Here is a 23,035-nt window from a genome sequence, read left to right on the forward strand (position 1 = left end):
CTCGTCTCTGTGGAAGTTGGCTTTATCACATTTGCCACACATGGTCTGCTTTCCCACTTTTCCACAGTCCATGTTGCACCTAGCTTCTGCCCCCTCCTCCAATCAGGTCAGAGTCTGACTACTAGGCTCCACCTCTCCTGCTCCCTCACCAATATCCATCCCCAAACATGGCACCAGAAAAAAATGGATAACATGCCAGGTTTTGTTTTTCAATTGTTTTTGTTTTTAGGAACATATATTTTGAAAACCTGCTGATTCTTAACATTACAGATTACATAATTTTTTTTCTTCTTATTTATTCCCCAAAACTCAGAGCTGCACTCTTCCCATAATGAACCTAGAAAGTTGAGCATTTCATTTCCAAAACAGTTACCTTGTTGGCACACACTGCAAATACAATATTTTCCATGTTTCCATGAGGTCCAAGATCTTGCTTCATTTCTGCCAGCCATGCATCAAGGGCATCAAAGGAATCCTTCTGCCCAACATCATAGACCAGTATCACACCCTGTGTGTCCTTGTAAAACTCATTACGGACCTTCACGTAAAAAAAAACAGATGCACAACATGTAGATACTGTGATTTTATAAAAGTATATCTCGCAGTCACTAACTTAGCAAAGTGTGTTCTTGTGTGTATTCATACTGTTTACTAATTGTACTACTGGTCTTTGGAGGGCTTTTTATAAAATCAAAATAACATGATTTTAAAAAAAAAAGTCTATTCGAACAGAAGGACTCGTAATGGATCTAACAGCCTTCTACCCTGTCCATCCTCACCTCCAGTTCTACTCCCCAGAGGCAATCAATCTTTAATTGTTATCAGTAGGCCTTAAGAAGAACACAAATTAAATGAAGTTCTTCTTAGGAAGAACTAGGAAGGTGAGTGAACAATTAAAAAGAACTTAAGGCAAAAATGACACCAGTCTCAGCACCAAGGTGTAGCCATTTACATATCACACCTAAAAGCTGGCTTTTCCCAGGAGGCTGGACAGAACCTCCCTAGGAATCCTGGGTCTCACCAGCAACCCTGGAACTCTGAACTCTGAGTGTCTGTGTAATATGCAGTGGAAAACAGCACGAGCCCTGGAATCAGATCTGGGTTCACGCTTACTTACTAGTTGTGTGATCTTGGGGAAGTCCCTTAACCTCTCTGAGTCTCAGGTTCCTCATCTGTAAAATGGGGATAATACTACTTACTTCACAGGGTTATTATGAGGAGTAAATGAGATCATGAAGGCAGAGCTCCTAAACGGTGCCTGGGAAACAGTGTGTATCAGCACCTTCTCCCTTCCTTCCTTGCATTCATTCTCTGAGGTTCTTATCAGCCATGGCAACTCGCCTCTGGGGCGTATCTTCAGTTCTGGGAAGAGGGAGCAGGAAGTGCAAGGCGTGAAGTGGGAGAGGCCTAACACGACAGGTTAGGTGGATGAGGAGTCACACTGACAGACTGGGGATTTCAGGCCAAAATTCCAGTAAGAATCTTGACAGAAGCCATGTATTATGTGTTCTCTTCAGAAAAATCTGGTAAGTACTGAGACCTTTGCTGAATATGTGGTAAGAATGAAGACCTCTCTCACACATCTGGCATGAAGTATCTACAGGTTTCTGAGCATGGAGAGACACCTGGACTAAGGATGTAAGTGCCTCTTAACTTACAGAAACATAGGAAGCTATCCCCTAAAATCCAACCCAACAAAATCAGTGAATTTAACATGATGCAGACCAGGAAGGCATCCTTTCTCCTCAGTACTCAGGGTCCTCAGCCCTCTTGCAGCAGCTACAGTGGGGCTTTCCCTTCTGTCCGGAATCCTGTTGCCTGGCTCCCACATCACATTCTCCAGGCTCTTTAACTTATCTCTCTTCCACCGACTCCTCTTCACTCCACTGCTCCCACTGCAGTGTGCTGCCACAGTTCCCCAACCCTGTTCTGGGCCCTCGCCCTTTCTTTGTCATCCTTCCCAACTCAGCAAAGTCAACCACTTGCACAGTTTCAGCTGTGAGAACCTCCAAGACGAGTCCTTTCCTCTGTGCTTCCTGCATTTCCAAGTAGCTCTAGACTCCCAGCTAAATGTCCTATTGGAACCTCATTCAATCTGTATAACAGGAAGCCCTCCACCTCATTCCTTCCTAAACTTTTCCTTCTCTTGAACTTCTAGTGATGAAAGCCGCACACCCTTCTCTGAGTCACTGGGGTTGACAGCCTGGTGCTAGCCTCTGCTGCTCTCCTGTCCCTCTGCTCAAACAATTCTGCAGAAGCCGCCTCCACCATGCTTCCTGCACTATCACTTCCGTTCCATTTTCGTTGCCAATATTATCTCTTGATTGCACGACTGCTCAAGTCTTCTAAGCAATCTCCCTAGCAACACTATATACTGTGCATATGTATCTTTTTTAAAGCCCTGGCTCAAAAATTCTTTCCTGTTTCTCTAGTGCACACTCTCCAAAGTTCAAACCCTTATAATTGACATTAACACTTTCTGAACAGTCCTCCACCCACTTTTCAACCTTATCCCCCCAACCTATCTCCTGTACTTCAAACTGGATAATCTCATTCCCCAAACCTGCCCTATGCCCTCCTAATTCCACCTGGAAATAGACACCTCTTCATCTTCCACTTTCCAAGGTCAAGCTATAATGCTGTATCTTTCATGTAGCTTTTTCTTCTCCCTTCCTCACCATCTGGTCCCCTCCACCTGCAAAACAGAATGCAATCTCTATATCCCCTGGAATACCACAGCATTTTGTACTTCTAAGAGCACTCACGTCACTACCTGTCTAGTTTCATAGTTAGTGGCATAGCTAGCTATCCTCCCCACTAGACTATAAGTGGTGTGAAGGCACACATCACCTTTGTGTCAGTCCCTGGGCCTAGCAGGTATAAATATTTGACACATATTTGTTTAATCAAATGGCTGAATGTGCTATAGTAAAGAACAGAAGTAGAGGCCAAAGAGGAAAAGAAAATTGCAAGATGCAGATCACGCTGTCCAAAGTGAGATTTGTGTATAAAAAGAGAATTTAAAAAGCTCAATGGATTTCTCTTTCAAAGGATTCAAACTCAATTCTGGGTTCAGCAAGTATCTACCTATGTTACCTTGAGTGAGTGACTTTATTACCTCAAAGCTGAGTATCCTTAGGTCCAAATGGATGCCTCAATGGTGCCCTAGAATCCTATTATTCTTATCTCCCCAAAGAGCATCTACTGTGAGTCCTGGCAGACTTAATCCACAGTTTAATTAAATAGGATACTATGGGAACTGGGATTATTGAACTTTAAAGCAGAGATGGCACACTTTCCAAGCTTGTAGGTTAGAGAAAGCTGTTAGTTTAATATCACTCAGGCCTCAAAAAGTTATTATAGACCCACTAACTCATTCCAATAAACCCCAGGATTCAGTTGTGTGCCCGAGGGGAAGCAAGACTCATGGCAAGACACAGGCCACCTTTCTCTTGGGCGGGAGTCCCCTCTCTGACATTTTGCACTGAGATCACTATCAGACACACTTAGGGACCATATTTTCTCAGCAGGCCCTTTGAGTTAACCTGGTGGGTTGGACTGGTGACAATGGAAGCTTCAACACAGAACAGGTGCTAAGGATATGAGGAAGCCTGGGACCCCAAGGATGAATGTGGGTGCTTCACTAGGTATGTGCTGAGCAAAGAGGTATGCTGGTCAGTTGAGGGCTTAGAAAGATGATGGCTTTGGCTTTGTTAAAAAAGAGGGTTTGAGCTACAGACAGCAAACATTTGACAAAAAAGGTGAGATCAAGGCTATTTTGGAGAAAAGGTACTTCAGAAGTGATGATTTTAAGGCGCTTCTGTTAATTATACTTCTATTTCTGTGAGCTGCTAAAAAAAAGCTATTGAAATCGTGAGTTGCATTTGTAAGATTCTAGAGTCTAATGACAGAAAGTAATAGAAGACTTAGTCTTCTTCACTAGTCAGACAATATTTGGAAGGTGGTGTTCAGTTCTCAGCTCCCTATCAGCTCACCAGAGGTTATCCACAAAGGATGGATAAAATATGTTTTTAATATTTAAAAAAATGTTTAAATGAATAATGTTAATAATAATAATAAATAGTTTACCTTGAAAGAAGCAAATTAACAAATATTAGGATGTCTCTTGTAGAAGCACAGACTCAGTCTATGTTGCTTCAAAAACAAGGCGAGAATCAGTGGCAAAAGTCAAAGGAAGGCAGCCTTCACAACAGAGAAGTTGTTAATATGGAGTTTTTAACTCTAAAGGATTAACTTGTGAAGGGGTGAGACCCCATCATTAAAGAAAATCACTCTTCAAACTCTTACAGTCTGCACCTCTCAAAACTGTCCCATGAATTATATTGTCCCTGGATTCCCACCAACCTACATAACTCTTACTTCTCCATCAACACTCAGTTTAAATACTGCTTCCTTCAACAGGATTTCCTGACTTTCCAGATAAGCTAGGTGTGGGTATTAAGTCCTCCCAAGCATTCTGTCCTTTGTTTAACATGTGTCTTCTCTGACTTCTTTATGTGTCGTGAAAACAGGGGTTGTGTATTCCCAGTCTGCAGCATAGAAACTGGCATGCTGCTATCTGGTAAATGAATGATGGCCATCAATCAGGAATGCTACGGAAAGAAATCCTACAATGACAGAAATCTGGACCACATTGATTCTCAGGCATCTCCTAACTCTCCATTTACATAACTTTGGTGTAACCTAAGATTAAGATTAACGACAGAGGATGAGATGGCTGGATGGCATCACTGACTCAACGGACATGAGTTTGAGTAAACTCCGGGAGTTGGTGATGGACAGGGAGGCCTGGCGTGCTGCGATTCATGTAGTCGCAAAAAATCGGACATGACTGAGCAACTGAACTGAACTGAAGATTAATGTTAGCATTTCTGGTAGTCAGAATCTATGTCAAACTTCTGGTCACTGAGAGCCTCCATGCCTTTTTCACTGACAATATTCTATACTTGTGAAACTGATATAACCATTATAAGGCTTCACAATCAAAAGGAATTCATTTTATCTAAATATCTGGGTGTCACAAGATGGAAGATTAAACAGCCACTAAGTTACGTTTCCTCTGGGAAGATGAAGTAGATGTACTTTCCTCTATTATTTCCACGAAGCACAAGTAAAATTCCTGGACACTATGTATATATATAAAACATACATAAGAAGACTCTGGAAAGTAGAGAGAAGAAGGCAGACAAGCAAGGGACCTTGGGACCTGAGGAATGACACAGAGGTGAGTTTCCTTGGTTTTCTTTTCCTCATGTATGCAAAATTTAGAGCTGCAGAAGTACAACTTGGAAATACCAATGAGTACAGACCAATAAAAGCCTAACAAAAGGCTCCTCTCTTTAGTGAAAGACCAGGAAAGACTTTACAGGATAACCACTCTCCTCCAGACTGACACCTCAGGAAAACACTATCTACCTGCACCTACTCAAGCAAAGGCACAGTGGAAATTTTAGAAAAATTACTGAAAGAAAAGAATGACTGAAATAAAAAGTTCAGGAGTTGTGTATGGAGGAGATGGTGGAAAGAATCAATGAAACAGAAGGCAAGATAATAAAAATTACCTAACCTGAACAACAGAGAGGAAATAAACTTTAAAAAAAAGAAAGAAAGAAAAGAAAAAAGAAACAAAAAAGGAAAAGAGCAGAGCCTCAGGAACCAGTGAAGCTATAACAAGATCAGAGTCCACGAAGGAGAGGATAAATATGATAGGGCTGAAAAAGTACTAAAGAAATAATAGCTGAAAACTTCCCAAATTTGTCAAGAGATGTAAGCCTACAGATATAAGCAGCTGAGAAAACCCCAAACAGGAAAAACTCAAAGAAATCCATGCCAATAGATATCATAATTAAACCTCTAAAAACTAAAAAAGGAAAAAATCATGAAAGCAGTTAGAAGAGAAAAAAGAAAAGGACACCTCTCTGAACCTATTGGTAATTAAGTTAACCTTCCCAATAAATCTCTCGGTCAGAAACCCCATTCTTCCCTGAGAGCGTTGAAATTACTGGGGCTAAGAGGCTCAGTGAGTACAAGAGCTGGCATGAAAACAACAAATGATAAGGAAATATAAGTAAAGAAAAGGAAAATAATATGAGGAGAAATGATTCTCATATAACATGAAATAACCTTTACACAGTTCAAGAGAAATTAGAGAAAACAGCAAAGTAGGACGTTTTCTGTGATATGTACTATTTTTCCCACGAAATACAATGCTTAAAACACTGCTGCTTTCTTAATGCAGAGTTGAAACAATTTTACAGTAGAAATTTCTAAGTTTAAGATGAAGTGGACCTGATCTTATATTAAAAAAGTAGTGATGATGTTAAAAAAGTAAAGTGGGGGGAAAAGATATTTCAAATGACAGCAGATTTCTCATCAGAAACCATGAGGCCAGAGGAAAGAAGCACTGTTTTTCAAATGCTGAAAAAGAAGAAAGAAGAAAAATTATAACTGAGCAGGACCCCATGGAGCAGTTTTCAGGACAGACTCCTCCCCCATATCCTCTGCTATAGCTCCTCTTTTAAATACCTAGATAATAGTATCTGATGCACACTTTCTGAGCTGTTTTACAGATGCTAAAACCACCACCAGTGGAAGAAATGAACTACTTAATGACCAAGAGCAAGAAGCACCCCCAGACCTACTGGGGCCTAAGGAAAGAGAATGCCAACCTCTGCCCTGTTACTTCACCATCAACCAATCAGAGAATTGTGCAACAGCTGATGTCATACCCTACGACCCTCCCTCCCTCACCTTTAAAAAAGCTTTGACAAAAAACCCTTTAGGAATTTGGGGTTTTGTTCTGTGTTTTAGTAGTTCCCAACTACTTGCTTGGCACCCTACAATAAACACTGTACTTTCCTTCACCGTAACCCATTGTCAGTTGAATTGAATTTACTGTGCAAGGGCAAGTGTACCCAAGTTTGGTCTGGTAACAATATCAACCCAGAATCCCGTACCTGCAATAAAAAAAAAAAAATTCTTCAAGACCAAAGGGGAAACCAAAACATTCTCAATCAAGGAAAACTAAGAGACTCTGTTGCCACCAGACTTACACTAAAAGAATGGCTCAAGGAGTCCTCTAAACAGAAAGGATGAAAGCTGCAGCCTTGGAATGTTAGGGGAGGCACACTAACCGAAAGCACCATAATAACCATCTGTGTGAGTTATTTCACAACAGGAGGTCCTAGTAAGGAACGCGCAACTAACAAGCCACCACCTACTGGGAGAATTTGGGAAAGGTCAAAAGGAGACAACAAGTGTTCTACCACCTCCCAGAATCCTTCTCGCTGGCATCCATTCTGGCTGAACAATGCATGCACCACCAGGAAGGACCCTGAATCAGAAAGACTGGCTAAAGAAAACCTGGAAACTAATCCCATCACCATAAAATCCAAGACTGCAAGCCATGCGGCAGAGCAGTCCTCCCGAGTTCCCTTACCCTACCACTCTCCGCCCAGGCACCCCTTCCCAGTAAAGTCTCTTGCTTTGTGTCAGCACGTGTGTCTCCTCAGTCAATTCTTTTCTGAGTGTTAGACAAGAGCCCCCTTTTTGGCCCTGGAAGGGCCCTCCCCTTCCTGCAATAGGAACACAATGAAAGATGAAAAAATAGGGCAAGCAAAAATATGAGTGAATACAATACGCTTTCCTTGTCTCTCATTCTCTAAATTATGTTTGACAGTTAACCAAAAATTAAACACTAATGTGGTTCTCTTGTATGTAGACAAAATATTTAAGATGATTATAAATGGGAGAGGATAAAGGGACATAAAAGGAGGAATAGTTTCTACACCCCACTAAAATTGTTAAAGTAATAACAGTAGACTGTGATAACATGTAGTGTAATAAGTAGAGTGTCCACCAATAAAGCTATGCAGAAAGATTTACTCAAAAACACTATAGACAAATCAAAATAGAATTCAGAAAGCATTCAAGTAACCCACAGGAAGACAGGAAAAAGAAAATAGAAATGAAAAATAGAAAACAAAAAATAAAATAGTAGGCTTAAGCCCTAACATATCAATAATTACAGAAAAATAAGTGGGCTAAAGGACAAAAATTGGCATAATACTTAAAAAAAAAAAGACTGAACTATGTATTGTCCTCTAAGAAAGTCACTTCAAATATAAAGATACAAGCAGACTGAAAGTGCAAAGATAGAAAAAGATGTATCATGCAAATATTAATCAAAAGAAAGCAGAAATGTCTATATTAATATCAGATAAAATAGACATTAGGAAGAAAATTATCAGAGACACAGGCAGATAGTATACAATAACAAAATTATATAATAAAGACAAAGCAATCCTAAATGTATATGCACCAAGCAAGACAGCTGCAAATATGTGAAGCAAAAACTGAAAAGAGAAATAGACAAATCCACAGTTACAGCTAGAAACTTCAAAACCCCTCTTTTAGCAACTAACAGAACAACTAAACAGAAAAAGAGCAAGGATATAAAAGAATTCATCAACACAATTGACCAAAAGGATCTAATGAATATTTATAGAACATTTTGTCCATCAATAGCAGAATACACATTCTTCTTAAGTGCCCACAGAACATTTACCAAGACAGGCCACATCCTGAGCCATGGAAAAAAACCTCAATAAATTTTAAAGATCTGAAATCATACAGTATGTTCTCTGATTACAGTATGTTCTCTGAAATCAAACTAGAAATCAGTTAACAGAAAGATAACAGGAATTTCTAAACATTTGGAAACTAAACAACATACTTCTAAATAATCCATAGATCAAACAGAAAATCTCAAGGGAAATTTTGAAAAGAAGTGTACAAATGAAAATGAAAATACAACATACCAAAATTTGTGGGATACAGCTACGCAGTACTGACAGGAGAATTTATAATACTAAATTCATACATTAGAAAAGATGAACATCTCAAATCAATAATCTACGCTCCCACCTCAAAAACACAGAAGAAGAAGAGCAGAATAAATCCATAGCAAGCAGAAGGAAGGAAATAATAAAGAGAAAAGCAGAAATGAAATGGCCAAACTAGAAAGAGTAAAGAGACTCCTTATGGAAAAAGAAAAACACAAGGAAGGAAACACAAAAGAGAATGGCCATGAGATTCACTTTGAGACTACTGAGGACAGATAAGCAGATGAAAGTAAATGAAGTGAAGCTGCTTTAATTTCTGGGGAGAGAGAACACACGACTGAGGAGTGCCCTAGAAAATCCCTCTAGAATCCCGCTATGAAGGGTTCACTTCTGAATTCCTAAGTCTCAGGATGAATGTAAGTATCTTTTCACATTCTAGGCTAAGGCACAAAGTGAAAAGCAACAGTCTTTTGAAGGTCAAAATGTCTTATCTAAGTGTTTGAAAGATTAGCAACAAAATTTCCTACCACTATTTAAGGAGACAGTACAAAAGACCAACAGATGTCCATTAAGTTAAGACACAAACACAGGCTAAATTTACCTATTTTTACACATGACTTGAATATTGGTTGTTTTGATAATTCAGGAGCATTCCTTCAACCCATTGACAATACTGGATATAGGTTTTACTCAAAAAGGCTTTCTTACCTCGTAGAAGAAGGGATGTCCAGCCATATCAAAGATGTTAACTTTGATCTCTCTGTCTCTGACTTGTACCCTGAAATGTTCAAATGAAAACAATCCCAAAGAGGGTCATGGCTTCTCTACTCATGGTAATATCATTTATGTTGCTTATGAATTTCAAAAGGTTATGCATATGAAATTTAAAAGAGGCTTTTTTAGAACAAGCACCCCCATTTAGCTTCATCTTACCACGACAGTTCAGTCTATACTCCGTACAAAACAAACGGTAGCTATTACTGTGCTGCTAAAACAAATTTATTTGGGACAGTAGGAGCAAGATGAAGAAAAACAAAATGTTTTACTTCACTTAGAGTGACATCTTAATTACTACTGCTTGTGTTTGTTACCATGCAGTAAAATAAATAGTACAAATAAATAGTACAAAGTTGTATTATTATTTTAATGATGTTTGTTTAATTTTCTTATGATCTTCATTTGAGCAAGAATAACAGTCAATCTGTTTTCAGAAATTTGGAAGTAGAGAAAAGAAAAGGGAAATAACAACCATTCACATTAGAATTAACTACTGCTAACATCATAGCATTCTTGCTCCTAGTCCTTTTATTTTTTAAAGAAAAATAACTACTGGAAAGTGAATGAATGAAACATTATAAATAACTTAAACATTAAAGAAAAGTACAAAGATGAAAGCTTGAAAGCAATCCCAAAGCCTACCACCCAGAAAAAAAAAACCTTCATTAACACAGATGAGCATCACTGTAGACTTCTTTTTTATATGTAGATAAGAAAGATAAACATCAATCTTTTTATAAAATTGGGGTTATATTAATTTAAAATAAAACAAAATTTTACTTTTCACTGAATTTAACAAAAGAAAGAAAAAGAAACTGAAGTAAACTGGGGGGAATTACTGAGTTTTAAATATAAATGTTCTTCATTACAGAAATAGGATTTCCTAAAAGATTCCTCTAAGGTTAAGAATAGAGATTATTAACAATAAATCAACAGATTAGAGTTCTGTTTTTTAAGTAACATGCTTCAGACAGCATTGGTAGGACTCCCTCTGTGGACTACAAGGAAATAGCACCTACTCTCATTGTTTCTATATTACCTCCTGCTTTGTTTATAATTCCCTTTCCAAGTTTATAACATGTACTTCCTATTCTGAAACCATAATTCCTACAGTTGTTTTATATTACTTGTATATTTAAATCAGACTAACCACTACTCATCTTATCATGATTTCTTCAGTCCTGAATTCTCTGCCATATTTCATCAGTTCTAAGATGCACATTTGTTTTCATTTTAACAACTGTGAAATCAGGAGGATCTGTCTCATAAAAGGATGCGAGAACAGCAAAACAAAACAAAATATTTAAGAGTTTGAGAGCATCTGGAGAAGATCTTATATAACAACTCCTATTAGAAAGTTTTGTCACATAGCAGCTGAGAAGGGATGGAACTGAAGTTTATAAAATCAGGAAGTAACATAAATTATGTTTACAAACTGGAACTGAAAACAGAGCAGTTTACTTCAGAAGTCTGACAGAGGATATTACCTTAAGAAAAATGGTAATTCATTACCTCAAGCCAGTGCTTTCCTAAACTGTGACCTGAAGACCACCTGAATCATAATTATGGAAAGAGGGGGAGAGTGTTTATATCGTAGAGTCCTGTGCCCCACCTCAGACCCAGTAAATCACAAACTTACTGGATGAGGCTTGGGAATCTTCATTTTTACAGACTCTACAAGTAGTTTTAAGCATACTGTGATTTGAAGGATGGAGTGGGCTTCCATTGTTTTGACTGCTCAAAGAGTACCTTCCCTCCTTCTGCCAACTGTGGTTTAAATGGGTTCTTCCATCTTCTTTTTTGATGCACTCTGCTGGCCACAGCTAACAGAGCTGGGGAAAGGCGCCTGTCACCACCTGGACAGTCAAAACCTTCCCTGGGATTTTTAAATTTGAGATTAGTTTTGGAAAGCCTGAGAGGTAATGGCAGCTGTGGAGAGGGAGTCAAAAGGTAGAGAGAGACATGTTGTGAAATCCCTCCCTAGTTCCAGGGATCTCTCAGACCCAGCTATATCCTCATGATTGGATTATGTGAATTGATTACTAGCCTTCTTTTTTTTTTCTTGGGTTTCTGTCAACCATATTCTCTTCCTCACCAAAAGACAAAAAAAAAAAAAAATTCAACCAGAAACAGAACATAATCAACACTCCATATCTGCAAGTTCTATATCCATAGATTCAACTGAACTTGAACCAAAAATATTCAGGGGAAAAAAAAAACCCTTGAAATTTCAAAAAGCAAAATTTGAATTTGCTGCAAAGTAGAAACTATTTACATAGCATTAACACTGTATTTACATTCTATTATGTATTATAAGTTATATAGAGAAGATTTAAAGTATTGAGAGAATGTGTATAGTAAGTACTACACTATCTTATATATAAGGGATTTAAACATTGGCAGGTTTTGGTATCCACAGGGGGTCCTGGAACCAATATTCCTCAGATTATGAGATGACTATAGTCTATTGACTAAACCACAGCTCTATGGCATGACATCATAACTCTTGCTTCTTAGATGAATAAGTTAGCTACTAATATGGGCTCAAAACAAAACTGCCTTAAACAGGATATACTACCATATCACTGAAATCCTGTGCCCTGAAATATAGATACCCCTCACCACTTTAGTCTACCTTCTTGAATGTTGCCCTCATATTCTAATGTCGCAAACTTCCTCTTTAGCTGCATCTATCTTCAGATCAGTTCAGTTCAGTCGCTCACTCGTGTCCGACTCTTTGCGACCCCATGAATCGCAGTACACCAGGCCTCCCTGTCCATCACCAACTCCCGGAGTTTACTCAAACTCATGTCCATTGAGTTGGTGATGCCATCCAACCATCTCACCCTCTGTCGTCCCCTTCTCCTCCTGCCCCCAATCCCTCCCAGCATCAGGGTCTTTTCCAATGAGTCAACTCTTTGCATGAGGTGGCCAAAGTATTGGAGTTTCAGCTTCAACATCAGTCCTTCCAATGAACACCCAGGACTTATCTCCTTTAGGATGGACTGGTTGGATCTCCTTGCAGTCCAAGGACTCTCAAGAGAGTCTTCTCCAACACCACAGTTCAAAAGCATCAATTCTTCGGCGCTCAGCTTTCTTCACAGTCCAACATCTATCTTACCTAACAATAATTATTTATTGAGTATGGACTGTGTACTAGCACTGTATCAGGTACTTGGAGATAATTTATTCTAATAGCCTCTCTACATGGAGCTCATAATCTAGCAGGAGACATTAAACACATACAAATAATAAGACAAGATAATTTATGCTAACACCTATGAATAGAAGAGAATTTTAATACAACTATCATTTTCAACTAAAATGAGTCCTGACCGATAAAGGGGACGTTCAGAACACCTCATGGGAACATGTATACTTTACAGCTTGAGGAGATTGACAGGTGGAGAGACGAGGGGAGAGGACATTTCAGGTGGACAGCATGAAGGATGGCACTGAGAGAGAAAAGTATGATTGTATGAATTCAGTGTGGATGGAGAGTAAAGTGTGTGAAAGAATGTAATAAGAGAGAAGGGAGGGGCAGGCCGGGGTCAGAATAGTGAACACTTGAAGTTCCCTCTCTGGAGATGAGCTATCTACCTCCATTCTACACTTCCACAGTGTGCTTTCCTCCTAATGTGACTCTATCTCCCCAAGCTCAACCCATTTCAATCCACCTCTAAATAAATCCCCACTGATACCCAATTTCACTCTACCCAGATAATTTTTGCTAGATTTCAAAATGCTATAAAAAGATCACTAAAAGGAAGTTTTCTGATAGAAAATTTTTCACATAATATTTAAAATTCTTAGAGTGAATATTTCAAAATTCTCTAAAAACACACGTGCTAACAGGACCTGCTTACATAGACACATGCTTCCTGAAAAGCTATGTCTGCCAGTCAGGCTTTGTGCTGACTTGCCCATCACCAGCCCCTATATCCCACTCAGAAGGCCTGGCAAACAGAACGTGCTCCATGATGAACAAACGACATGATCACTGCTGTCTGTAAAGGTCTCATTCCTCTCTATACCAATTTATCTTCAGAATCTCTATTTCAAGACAGATCAGTTTAGAAGGGTTCTGAATTTCTATGTGATTTGCAAGCCTAAGGAAACAATTTATGTACTCACTTTGTGACTCCATAGTCAATTCCAATTGTTGCAAGGTATTTAGACACAAATCTCTTCTCACAGTATCGCTTTATAATACAGCTCTAAAAAGGTAAAAATAAAAGCTTTTAGTAAAGACACTCTGGGAACCCATAAAAAATAAGCACATTTCTTCATTATGGTTTCTTCATCTACCCCTATAAGACAATGCTTTTTTAAAAGCTGAAATTATAAAATAACGGAAACAAGTACTAAAGGTGAAGTTTTTAAAGAGAAATTATTTCAAAACTCTTTCCTTAATGCCAAATATGGGTATGTTTTCAATTTAGTGCTCAATCCTTGTTCTCTCTTCTTTTGACACCCTCTTCTACTCAATAATAACACCAACATACTTTTAATAATAACACCAAAATATCTATCTCGACTTCCCTCCCCAGACCAGATCCACATCTCCAAATACCTACTAGACCAATTTCTACCTAGATGTACAACCATTCTACAAATTCCACGTGTCCAAATATGAACTAATCTTATACATAAAAACAGCAGACAGCTCATCCTGCTGACATCTGTTTCCGTTAATGATATCATTTTCCCAGTTACAGAGGATTAAATTATTAAAGTCATATCTGACTCTGAGTCTTTCTAAATCTTCTTTTGACCGTTTCTTCGATCTTTCTCTTCATTCTTTTTCTTTTTCTTTTTCTTTTTTTTCTCTTCGTTCTAATTCCCATTGATACCACTTTAGTTTAGGTCTTCATTATCTACACCTGTACAACTATAGGAAATTCTTTATTGGTCTTTATGCCTCCTTTCCCTCCCAATTTCAATCAACACTGCATACTGCTAACATTATTTCACTTCTCTAACTAAAAATCTGCAACAGCTTCTCACTGCCAAGAGTTCAACATTCGAACTCCTCTGTCCATTATTCAAGACCTTCCATAATCTGACCCTAATCTGTCTTCTGTCTAAACCCTTCTAAAATAAATCCTCCATTTCTGCCAAATTGCAGGCCTGACTTCCTAACTCTTGTCATTACTTTCCTTCCTATTTGGAATGAGCTTTCTCCCTTCTTTCCAAATCTTACTTATCCCAAAGCACTCTGGTTATAAGAGATCTTGCCTACATCTGAACTCCTCTAACATAAACTACACATGTATATAGATGTATATATAAATATATATATACATGTTTTTGTTATCATTCACTGCCTTGTTATCTTTTACCTGTACATCATTTTATCTCTTCAGCTAGACAGTAAACTACTTGAAGGCAAGCACTGGTATTTTACTCCTTTTATCTTGTATCTTCACATCTGAGAGATTAGCTCAGTGCCAATGAAAAAGCGATTTAAAATGACTTGTACATTAATAGCAATCCTTAGCACTTATGAAACATAATTTACTTGAAGCACTGGTGATGAAGCTTATTCTGCTCACTTTCCTAATGAACCTCAATCTAAATTAAATAGGACAGCTGCTTTAAAAAATACTTAATAAGCTCACTGGGAACTGAAGGAAAAACTTCCTTGGAGTGACTACGGCTAAAAAGCTACACTTTAGAAAACACCTTACAGCTTGAAAGCACTTTTCAAATGTTTTCTCTCAGAATATCCTAGAAGAATAAAAACAGCCTTTTTCTAAATTATTCATGAGATTAAGGGACGTGGAAGTCCTTTAACTCCAGTAGACAATTTAAACACTCAGTTCAATTCAGTCACTCAGTTGTGTCCGACTCTTTACGACACCATGAACCGCAGCACGGCAGGTCTCCCTGTCCATCACCAACTCCTGGAGTCCACCCAAACCCATGTCCATTGAGTTGGTGATGCCATCTAACCATCTCATCCTCTGTCAACCCCTTCTCCTCCTGCCCTCAATCTTTCCCAGCATCAGAGTCCTTTCCAATGAGTCAGCTCTTCTCATCAGATGTCCAAAGTATTGGAATTTCAGCTTCAACATCAGTCCTTCCAATGAACACCCAGGACTGATCTCCTTTAGGATGGATCTGCTTGCAGTCCAAGGGACTCTCAAGAGTCTTCTCCAACGCCACAGTTCAAAAGCATCAATTCTTCGGCGCTCAGCTTTCTTTATGGTCCAACTCTCACATCCATACATGACTACTGAAAAAACCATAGACAGACCTTTGTCAGCAAAGTAATGTCTCTGCTTTTTAATACGCTGTCTAGGCTGGTCATAGCTTTTCTTCCAAAGAGCAAGCGTCTTTTAATTTCACGGCAGCAGTCACCATCTGCAGTGATTTTGAAGCCCAAGAGAAGAAAGTCTGTCACTGTTTCCATTGTTTTCCCATATATTTACCATGAAGTGATGGGACCAGATGCCATGATCTTCGTTTTTTGAATGTTGAGTTTTAAACCAGCTTTTTCACTCTCCTCTTTCATCAAGAGGCTCTTTAGTTCCTCTTCACTTTCTGCCCTAAGGGTGGTGTCATCTGCATATCTGAGGTTATTGATATTTCTCCCTGCAATCTTGATTCCAGCTTGTGCTTCATCCAGCCCAACATTTTGCATGATATACCCTGTCTATAAGTTAAATAAACAGGGTGACAATATATAGCCTTGACATACTCCTTTCCCAATTTGGAACCAGTCCATTGTTCCATGTCCGGTTCTGTTGCTTCTTGACCTGCATACAGATTTCTCAGGAGGCAGGTAATAGAATTATCCTAAAATTCATATGAAAGAACAGCTATCTAAAAAAAAAAAAAAAAGAACAGCTATCTGAGAAGAACTAATTGAAGTATAAAAAACAGGAAAGGGACAAGGCAGTAGAAACAGGTGGGAATTTGCATTGACAAGTATTAAAATATAGTTTGAAACCAATTGAGAGGGTCTTATATTGGCATAAGAATAGACAAGTAGATTAGTAGAAAAGAACAGAGAGCTCTGAAATAGACCCCATTATATATGAAAAATTTAAAAGTGACAAAAGTGATATTTAAAGTCAATGGGAAAAATAATTTATTTATTATAAGGTTACTGGCACACTGAATATCCATCAGGAAAAACAAATTAAGTTGGGCCCTTAACTTACTTATATGCAAAAAAAATTACAGGTGAATTTGTGATTTAAGTATTTCAAAATAAAACAATAAAAATTTCAGAAGAAAATGTGCGATATATGTAGAATATCCGAAAACATTTTCAACCAAGACAGAAAACTCAGAAACCATAAAAAAAACAAACAGAAAAGCATAGTCAAAGCATCTTGAAAAAGAACAAAGCTAGAGGTATACCCTCTGATTTCAAACTATAGTACAAAATGGCAGTAATCAAAACAGCAGGATATTGACATAAAAACAGACACACAGATCAATGGAACAGAATAGACAACCCAGACACAAACCCACAGTTAGATGGTCAATCAATAACAAAGAAGCAATAATATATAATGGGAAAACACACCACTTTTAATAAACAGTGTTGGGAAAACTAGACAGCTATATGTAAAAGAATCAACTGAGCTACTTTCTCACACCATACATAAAAATACACCACTAATCATAAAGGAAATGCAAATTAAAACTACAATGAGATACCACCTTACACTAGTAAGAATGGCTGTCATCAAAAAGCCAATAACAAGTGATAGGATGTGGAGAAAAGGGATCCTTGTGCAACACTGGTGGGATTGTCAACTGGTGCAGTCACAATGGAACACATTGTATGAAGGTCTGGCAAAAAAATAAAAATAGAACAACCATATGATCCAGCAATTTCACTTCTGGGTACCTACCTGAAGCAAACAAAAACGCCAATTCAAAAAGATATATGCACCCTGATGTTCACTGCAGCATTATTTACAATAGCTAAGATATGGAAGCAACCTAAGTGTTCATCCACAGATGAACGGATAAAGAAGATATGGTATAAATATATATTATATGTATATATATGCACATAATGGACTATTACTGTTATTTTTTAAATAAATTTTAAATTTTTATTTTTTTCATTTTAAAAATGAAACCTTATCATTTGTGAAAACATGAATGAAATTTAAGAGGGTATTATGCTAAGTGAAATAAGTCAAAGAGAGACAAATGCCATATGATATCATATGTGGAACCTAACAAACAAAACAAAAACAGAGTCAGAGATACAGAGAACAAATGGGCAGTTGCCAGAGAGGGTAGGGGATGGGGAAGTGAAATAGGTAAACAGGAACAAGAGGTACAAACCTCCAATTATAAAAGAAGTAAGCCACTAGAATGTATTATACAGCATGGAGAATACAGTCAATAATATCACTGCAGTAACTTCATATGGGGACAGCTGGTTGCTAGACTTGTGATGATCATTTCATAATGTATACAAATGTCAAATCACTGTAACATACCTGGAGCTAACATAATATTGTACATCAACTATATTTCAATTTTAAAAAAGATGGGCATAATTGAATATATACAAATAGTAATAAAAGCAATTGTATGGCAAAACACCAAGTATTAAAAAAACATAACTGGGGCAAATATTTGTAACTCATATGGCTGGCGAAAAGTTAATAACTCTAACATCCCCAAACCAGAAAAACTGGTAAGAAAGACACATCGCCTAACAGAAAAATTGGTTTAGAATATAAACAAATTATGATGATTAACTTCTTGATATTGAACCAAGTTTGCATTCCGGGAATAAACCCTACATGCTAATAGTGAAATTTTTGATATGCTGCTGAAGTCTATTCACGGATATTTAGGAATTATGCATTTGTATGCATATATGAAAATAATATATATACTTTTCTTTTTTGATACTATATCAAGTTTTGCTTTTTAAATAACCATAACTTTATATAAATAAATTGGGAGTACTGTTCATCTTTTTCTTTGCCTTGGAATAACTTAAGTAACTGAAATTATATGTTATTTAAAGCTTAAATAAATCTTTTCATGAAACCATCTGATCCTGATACCTTTTTGGATAGTAAATCTTTTAATTGCTTTTTCCAATTTCTTTTTGTATGACTGGTCACTTGGGTGTTCTACTTCTTTTTGAGTCAATTTTGGTAATTTATATTTTGCTAGGAAGTCCTCCATTTTCTCTATATTTTGAAATATGTTCCCACAGAACTGAATATATGTAGTATTCTCTAATCGTTCTTTAAATTTCTTCCAGAATGTGATTTTCAGTACTAATCTTGTAATTTTTTTGCTTTCTCTATTTTTCTTAAATTTTAGGCATTTTTCTTTTTCATTAATCTTTCCAGGGAATTGTTTCTCTCATATTTGATGCCCTTTTTCTTCTGTCTTAAGTTCCTTTATTTTTGAAAGTTCAGTTATACTATACCATAATATTCATACTTTTAAGGTGTACAATTCAGTGGTTCCAAGCATAGTCACAAAGTTGTACAACTACTAAGTTCTTTTAGTTTTTAATGTCTCCTTTTTAGAAATGAGTTAGATAATTCATTTTCCTTTCAGGATTGCTTTCAATTTGCCCTGAAGATTTTGGCATGGATTCTCTCCTTTCATTGGTTTCTAGTTATTTTGTCATTTGCTTTGATTTGTCCTTTGAGCCAAGGATTATTTACTAGGGCATGTCTTTTTAACCTAAAATTATTTATCTGTATATCTTCCTACATTTTCTAAATCCTTTAAAATGAGTATGTTTTACTTTTATAACTAAGGCAAACATTTTTAAATTACATTTAAATATTTCATCTATGAAAAAATTATTTTTGAGAAAGGCATTCAGAAGGAATCCACTCTACCCCCAAACAGTAAATAGTTGTAACAAAAGTATTTATTAAATGGTTCCTGCTCCTGCTGCTGCTGCTAAGTCGCTTCAGTCGTGTCCAACTCTGTGTGACCCCATAGACGCAGCCCACCAGGCTCCTCCGTCCCTGGGATTCTCCAGACAAGAATACTGGAGTGGATTGCCATTTCCTTCTCCAATGCATGAAAGTGAAAAGTGAAAGTGAAGGCGCTCAGTTGTGTCCGACTCTTAGCGATCCCATGGACTGCAGCCCACCAGGCTCCTTCATCCAAGGGATTTTCCAGGCAAGAGTACTGGAGTGGGTTGCCATGGCCTTCTCCTAAATGGTCCCTACTTTCCCAGTTTAACTATATTTGTTGTAAACTGAATTTCCTTATACTTTTGGGTTTATATCTGGACTCCAATCTGTTTCTCTAATGTCTCTGTATTTACTTTCCAGTATCAACAGGAAAAGCTTGGTAACTTTAAAATATGTTTTAATATCTGGTAGCGTTAGTTTCCTCTCATTTCTTCTCCTCAATTTTCTTGGTTAGTTTCACATTTAATTTTTCATAAGGATTTTTAGTACCTTTTATTATGTTCTAAAGAAAAAAATCACTGATGTTTTAACTATAATTGAATGACATTTGTAGATTATTTTAAAGAACTGATATCTCCAAAATATTGAGTGAACCTAATTAAGAGGACACATACCTTTCCACTTGTCTAAGTAATTGTATGTCTCTCTGTAGAAATGTTTCTTTATATAGGTCCTAGGACCTACCTATATCTTCTGAAGTTTAAGTCTGGGCACTTTATTTTGGTTGTTATTGTAAATTAAAAGTTTTTCAATTATATAGTCCAAAAATCATAATTCTGATACAGTAAAGCTGTAAGTTTTTATATATTAATTTTGTCTATTGTTTCTAATAGGTTTTCAGTTAATTCTCTTTGGGTTTTCAGATAAATAATCATATTATTAACATATAATGGCAATTTTGCTTTCTCCTTTTCAGCATTTCGTACATTATTTCCTTCTCCCTAACTGCATTGGCTAATAAATCTAGAACCATATTACATGAACGTGGTGACACTGGACATATTAAACTATTTCTAAAGTTTAATCATTCAGTTCAGTTCAGTTGCTCAGTCCTGTCCGACTCTTTGTGACCCCATGAACCGCAGCACGCCAGGCCTCCATGTCCATCACCAACTCCCAGAGTTCACCCAAACCCATGCGCATAGTAAAATTTTAAAAGTAAGCATGCTCACTTAGCGAGTTTAGTATTTAGTATATGACCTTCTAGAGGTCTTTCTTTTCTTTTCAATGCCTGGCACATAGTTGATGTTCAGTAATCATCTACTTTCAGCTATGTTACTACATACATATGTATAGATATATAAACAATACAAAATGGAAAGAAAAGACACTAATAAACATTTGCTGAGCATCAGTTACGTGCAGGTCTTTGGCATAAACACTCCCATTAACAGCTCTCTGGGCATGTAGATCCTACTAGGAGTTGATTTTGACAGCAAATAATGATTGGACAAGGGGGCTTCCCAGTTGCTCAGTGGTAAAGAATCCGCCGGCAATGCAGGAGACCAGGGTTCGATCCCTGGGTTGGGAAGATCCCCTGGAAAGGGAAATGGCAACTCAATCTAGTATGCTTGCCTTGGAAATCCCACAGACAGAGGAGCCTGGTGGGCTACAGTCCATGCGGTGGCAAAACAGTCTTGGCGACTAAACAACAATGATGGAAAGAACATTGCAATGGGAGTGTGAAGACCCAGATTCTAATTCTGTCTCAATCACTGATTTGATGACCTTGTAAGGTTCTTAATTAACAGTTTCCACTCACCCTGAAGAAGAGACAATTTAAGAGGCGGTCTTAGAATTCACGTGGGGATAAAGACCTCTGTTCACCTCTTGCCCTCCCTACCCCCAATACTATGGGAGAGTTTAGAGCTGATAGCCAGTAGAAGCACCACAGAAAAAGACAGTGGATCTAAGACTTCTTTGCGATAATGCATGTGGTGACACTATCAGAGAGAAACACAAACAAGACAAAATAATGCAAGTTCCTTGACATCCACTGCACCTCCCTGTGAAACACTTCAGCATCAGTTACGCTCTCTTACAAATGAAATGTAGATTCTGGGCTCCACATCTACAGAGTAAATTTTACAAATCCCCATCCTCACACACAGCCCAGTAAGTTATCAGTTCCCAAGCTCTGCTGGGGTAACTAAACTTTTATTCTCCACCTCAAAGTCCTGTACGGGTCACCCAGAACGCAGACATGTTATCCAAGCAGACGATCTGACATGAGGACCTAGGCCTCCTCTCTCTTTGGGATATAGTCAACGGTTAGAGGCCACTCGAGACACCTTCTTAGGTGTCAGAGGGGGGCAACCCAAAGGTCATAAAGGTCAGGAGAGTTTTTCCTCGTGGAGCCAGATCCCTCAGGAGACCCAGGCCTGCTCGGGGCGGGGAGGAGGCCGGGCGACCAGGCTGTTGAGTGGCCGCCCTCCCAGCCAATCGGCACGTCGCTCCGCCGCGCTGCGGTCCCGCCCCTCCCAGCGCGGTACTCACTTTTCCCACTTCGGCGTTGCCCATGGAGATGACTTTGATCCGCAGGGACTTGCCAGGCTCCTTCCGCTTCGGCATGCTGGCTTCCATGGCCCTCGCTCTCTCGGGGCCAGCAGCCTCGGTGTCTGCTTGTTCACCACGCTGGCCCGTCCCTCAGGCTTCCTCGTCCAATGGCGGGACCGCTGCTCTCGTCACCGCCTCGGCTCCGCGGCTCGCCATCCCCGCCGCTGCCTGGCAGCGGGCGCTGGCGGTTGGGAGCGTAGGGAACTGGGGGAGGGAGAAGAGAGTCTCGCGATGCTAGCAAGGGGCCGCGTGACGTCATCACCAAGCCCCAGAGATGAGGCTGCTCCCTAGGGTCGCGCGATCTGGCCGGGCAGCGGCCCTAGGGAGAAAGGTGGCCTCACGGGGGGTGGCTGAGTTTTACACTTCATGGAGGATGCGACCTTGTGGCCAGGGTGGGGTTCAGGACCTAGAAATTTGTTAGGTTTGCAGCCGAGTGGTAGAAATTTATTGACTGTTCGAGGCAGATTCTCAGGCTGGAAGTAGCTGAAATTACGGATTAGTTCAAGGTCCATCGGCGCAGATATGCCAAGTAGACCACGGTCCGTTTTGGTGTATCTTTTGTGGATTCTTCAGTACCCATGGGCGCATCCACTGACCCCCCCCCCCCCCCCCCCCCCGCCAATATTATGTTTGCCTTGGGGTCCCTATTATGTACTTCTGGCCTGCAGGTGGAACGTTCAGATTAGACCTTTGTTATACTTTCACTTCTGTCAAGGTGTTTGTGATTGTAGCTGTGAGCTCAGTTTATCTCGTTACCCTGCTACTCATCCACATTTAACCCCATCTTGTTCTCACCTTTAGCTGAAAATATAACAAGAAAATAATAATTCTGAGATAACCACTTTTCTCATTCTAAGCGATGAGACAGAAAGCATCTTCTAGAATAGAAAACAGTTTGAGCAA

The 23,035-nt window shown here is 38.6% G+C and overlaps 1 protein-coding gene across 3 annotated transcripts in view; it reads right to left on the minus strand.

Annotated features, from left to right (window-relative positions):
- The window catches only part of DNAJC27 (DnaJ heat shock protein family (Hsp40) member C27), a 52,583-nt gene extending 30,252 nt beyond the window's left edge, over positions 1–22,331 (minus strand). For all 3 annotated transcript variants that reach the window (XR_009694659.1, XR_009694660.1, XM_061154938.1), the window contains exons 1-4: positions 22,073–22,331; positions 13,776–13,858; positions 9,573–9,642; positions 374–538 (exon numbers count right to left, since the gene is read on the minus strand). Coding sequence is in view for 1 of the 3 variants with exons in the window: in XM_061154938.1 (XP_061010921.1) it covers positions 374–538; positions 9,573–9,642; positions 13,776–13,858; positions 22,073–22,159 (405 nt within the window). In the remaining 2 variants the exon portion in view is untranslated. The remainder of the gene's footprint in view (positions 1–373; positions 539–9,572; positions 9,643–13,775; positions 13,859–22,072) is intronic.
- Between the last annotated feature and the right edge of the window lie 704 nt (positions 22,332–23,035).

Source organism: Dama dama, chromosome 11 (genome assembly GCF_033118175.1).
Source record: "Dama dama isolate Ldn47 chromosome 11, ASM3311817v1, whole genome shotgun sequence".
Classification (NCBI taxonomy): Eukaryota; Metazoa; Chordata; class Mammalia; order Artiodactyla; family Cervidae; genus Dama; species Dama dama.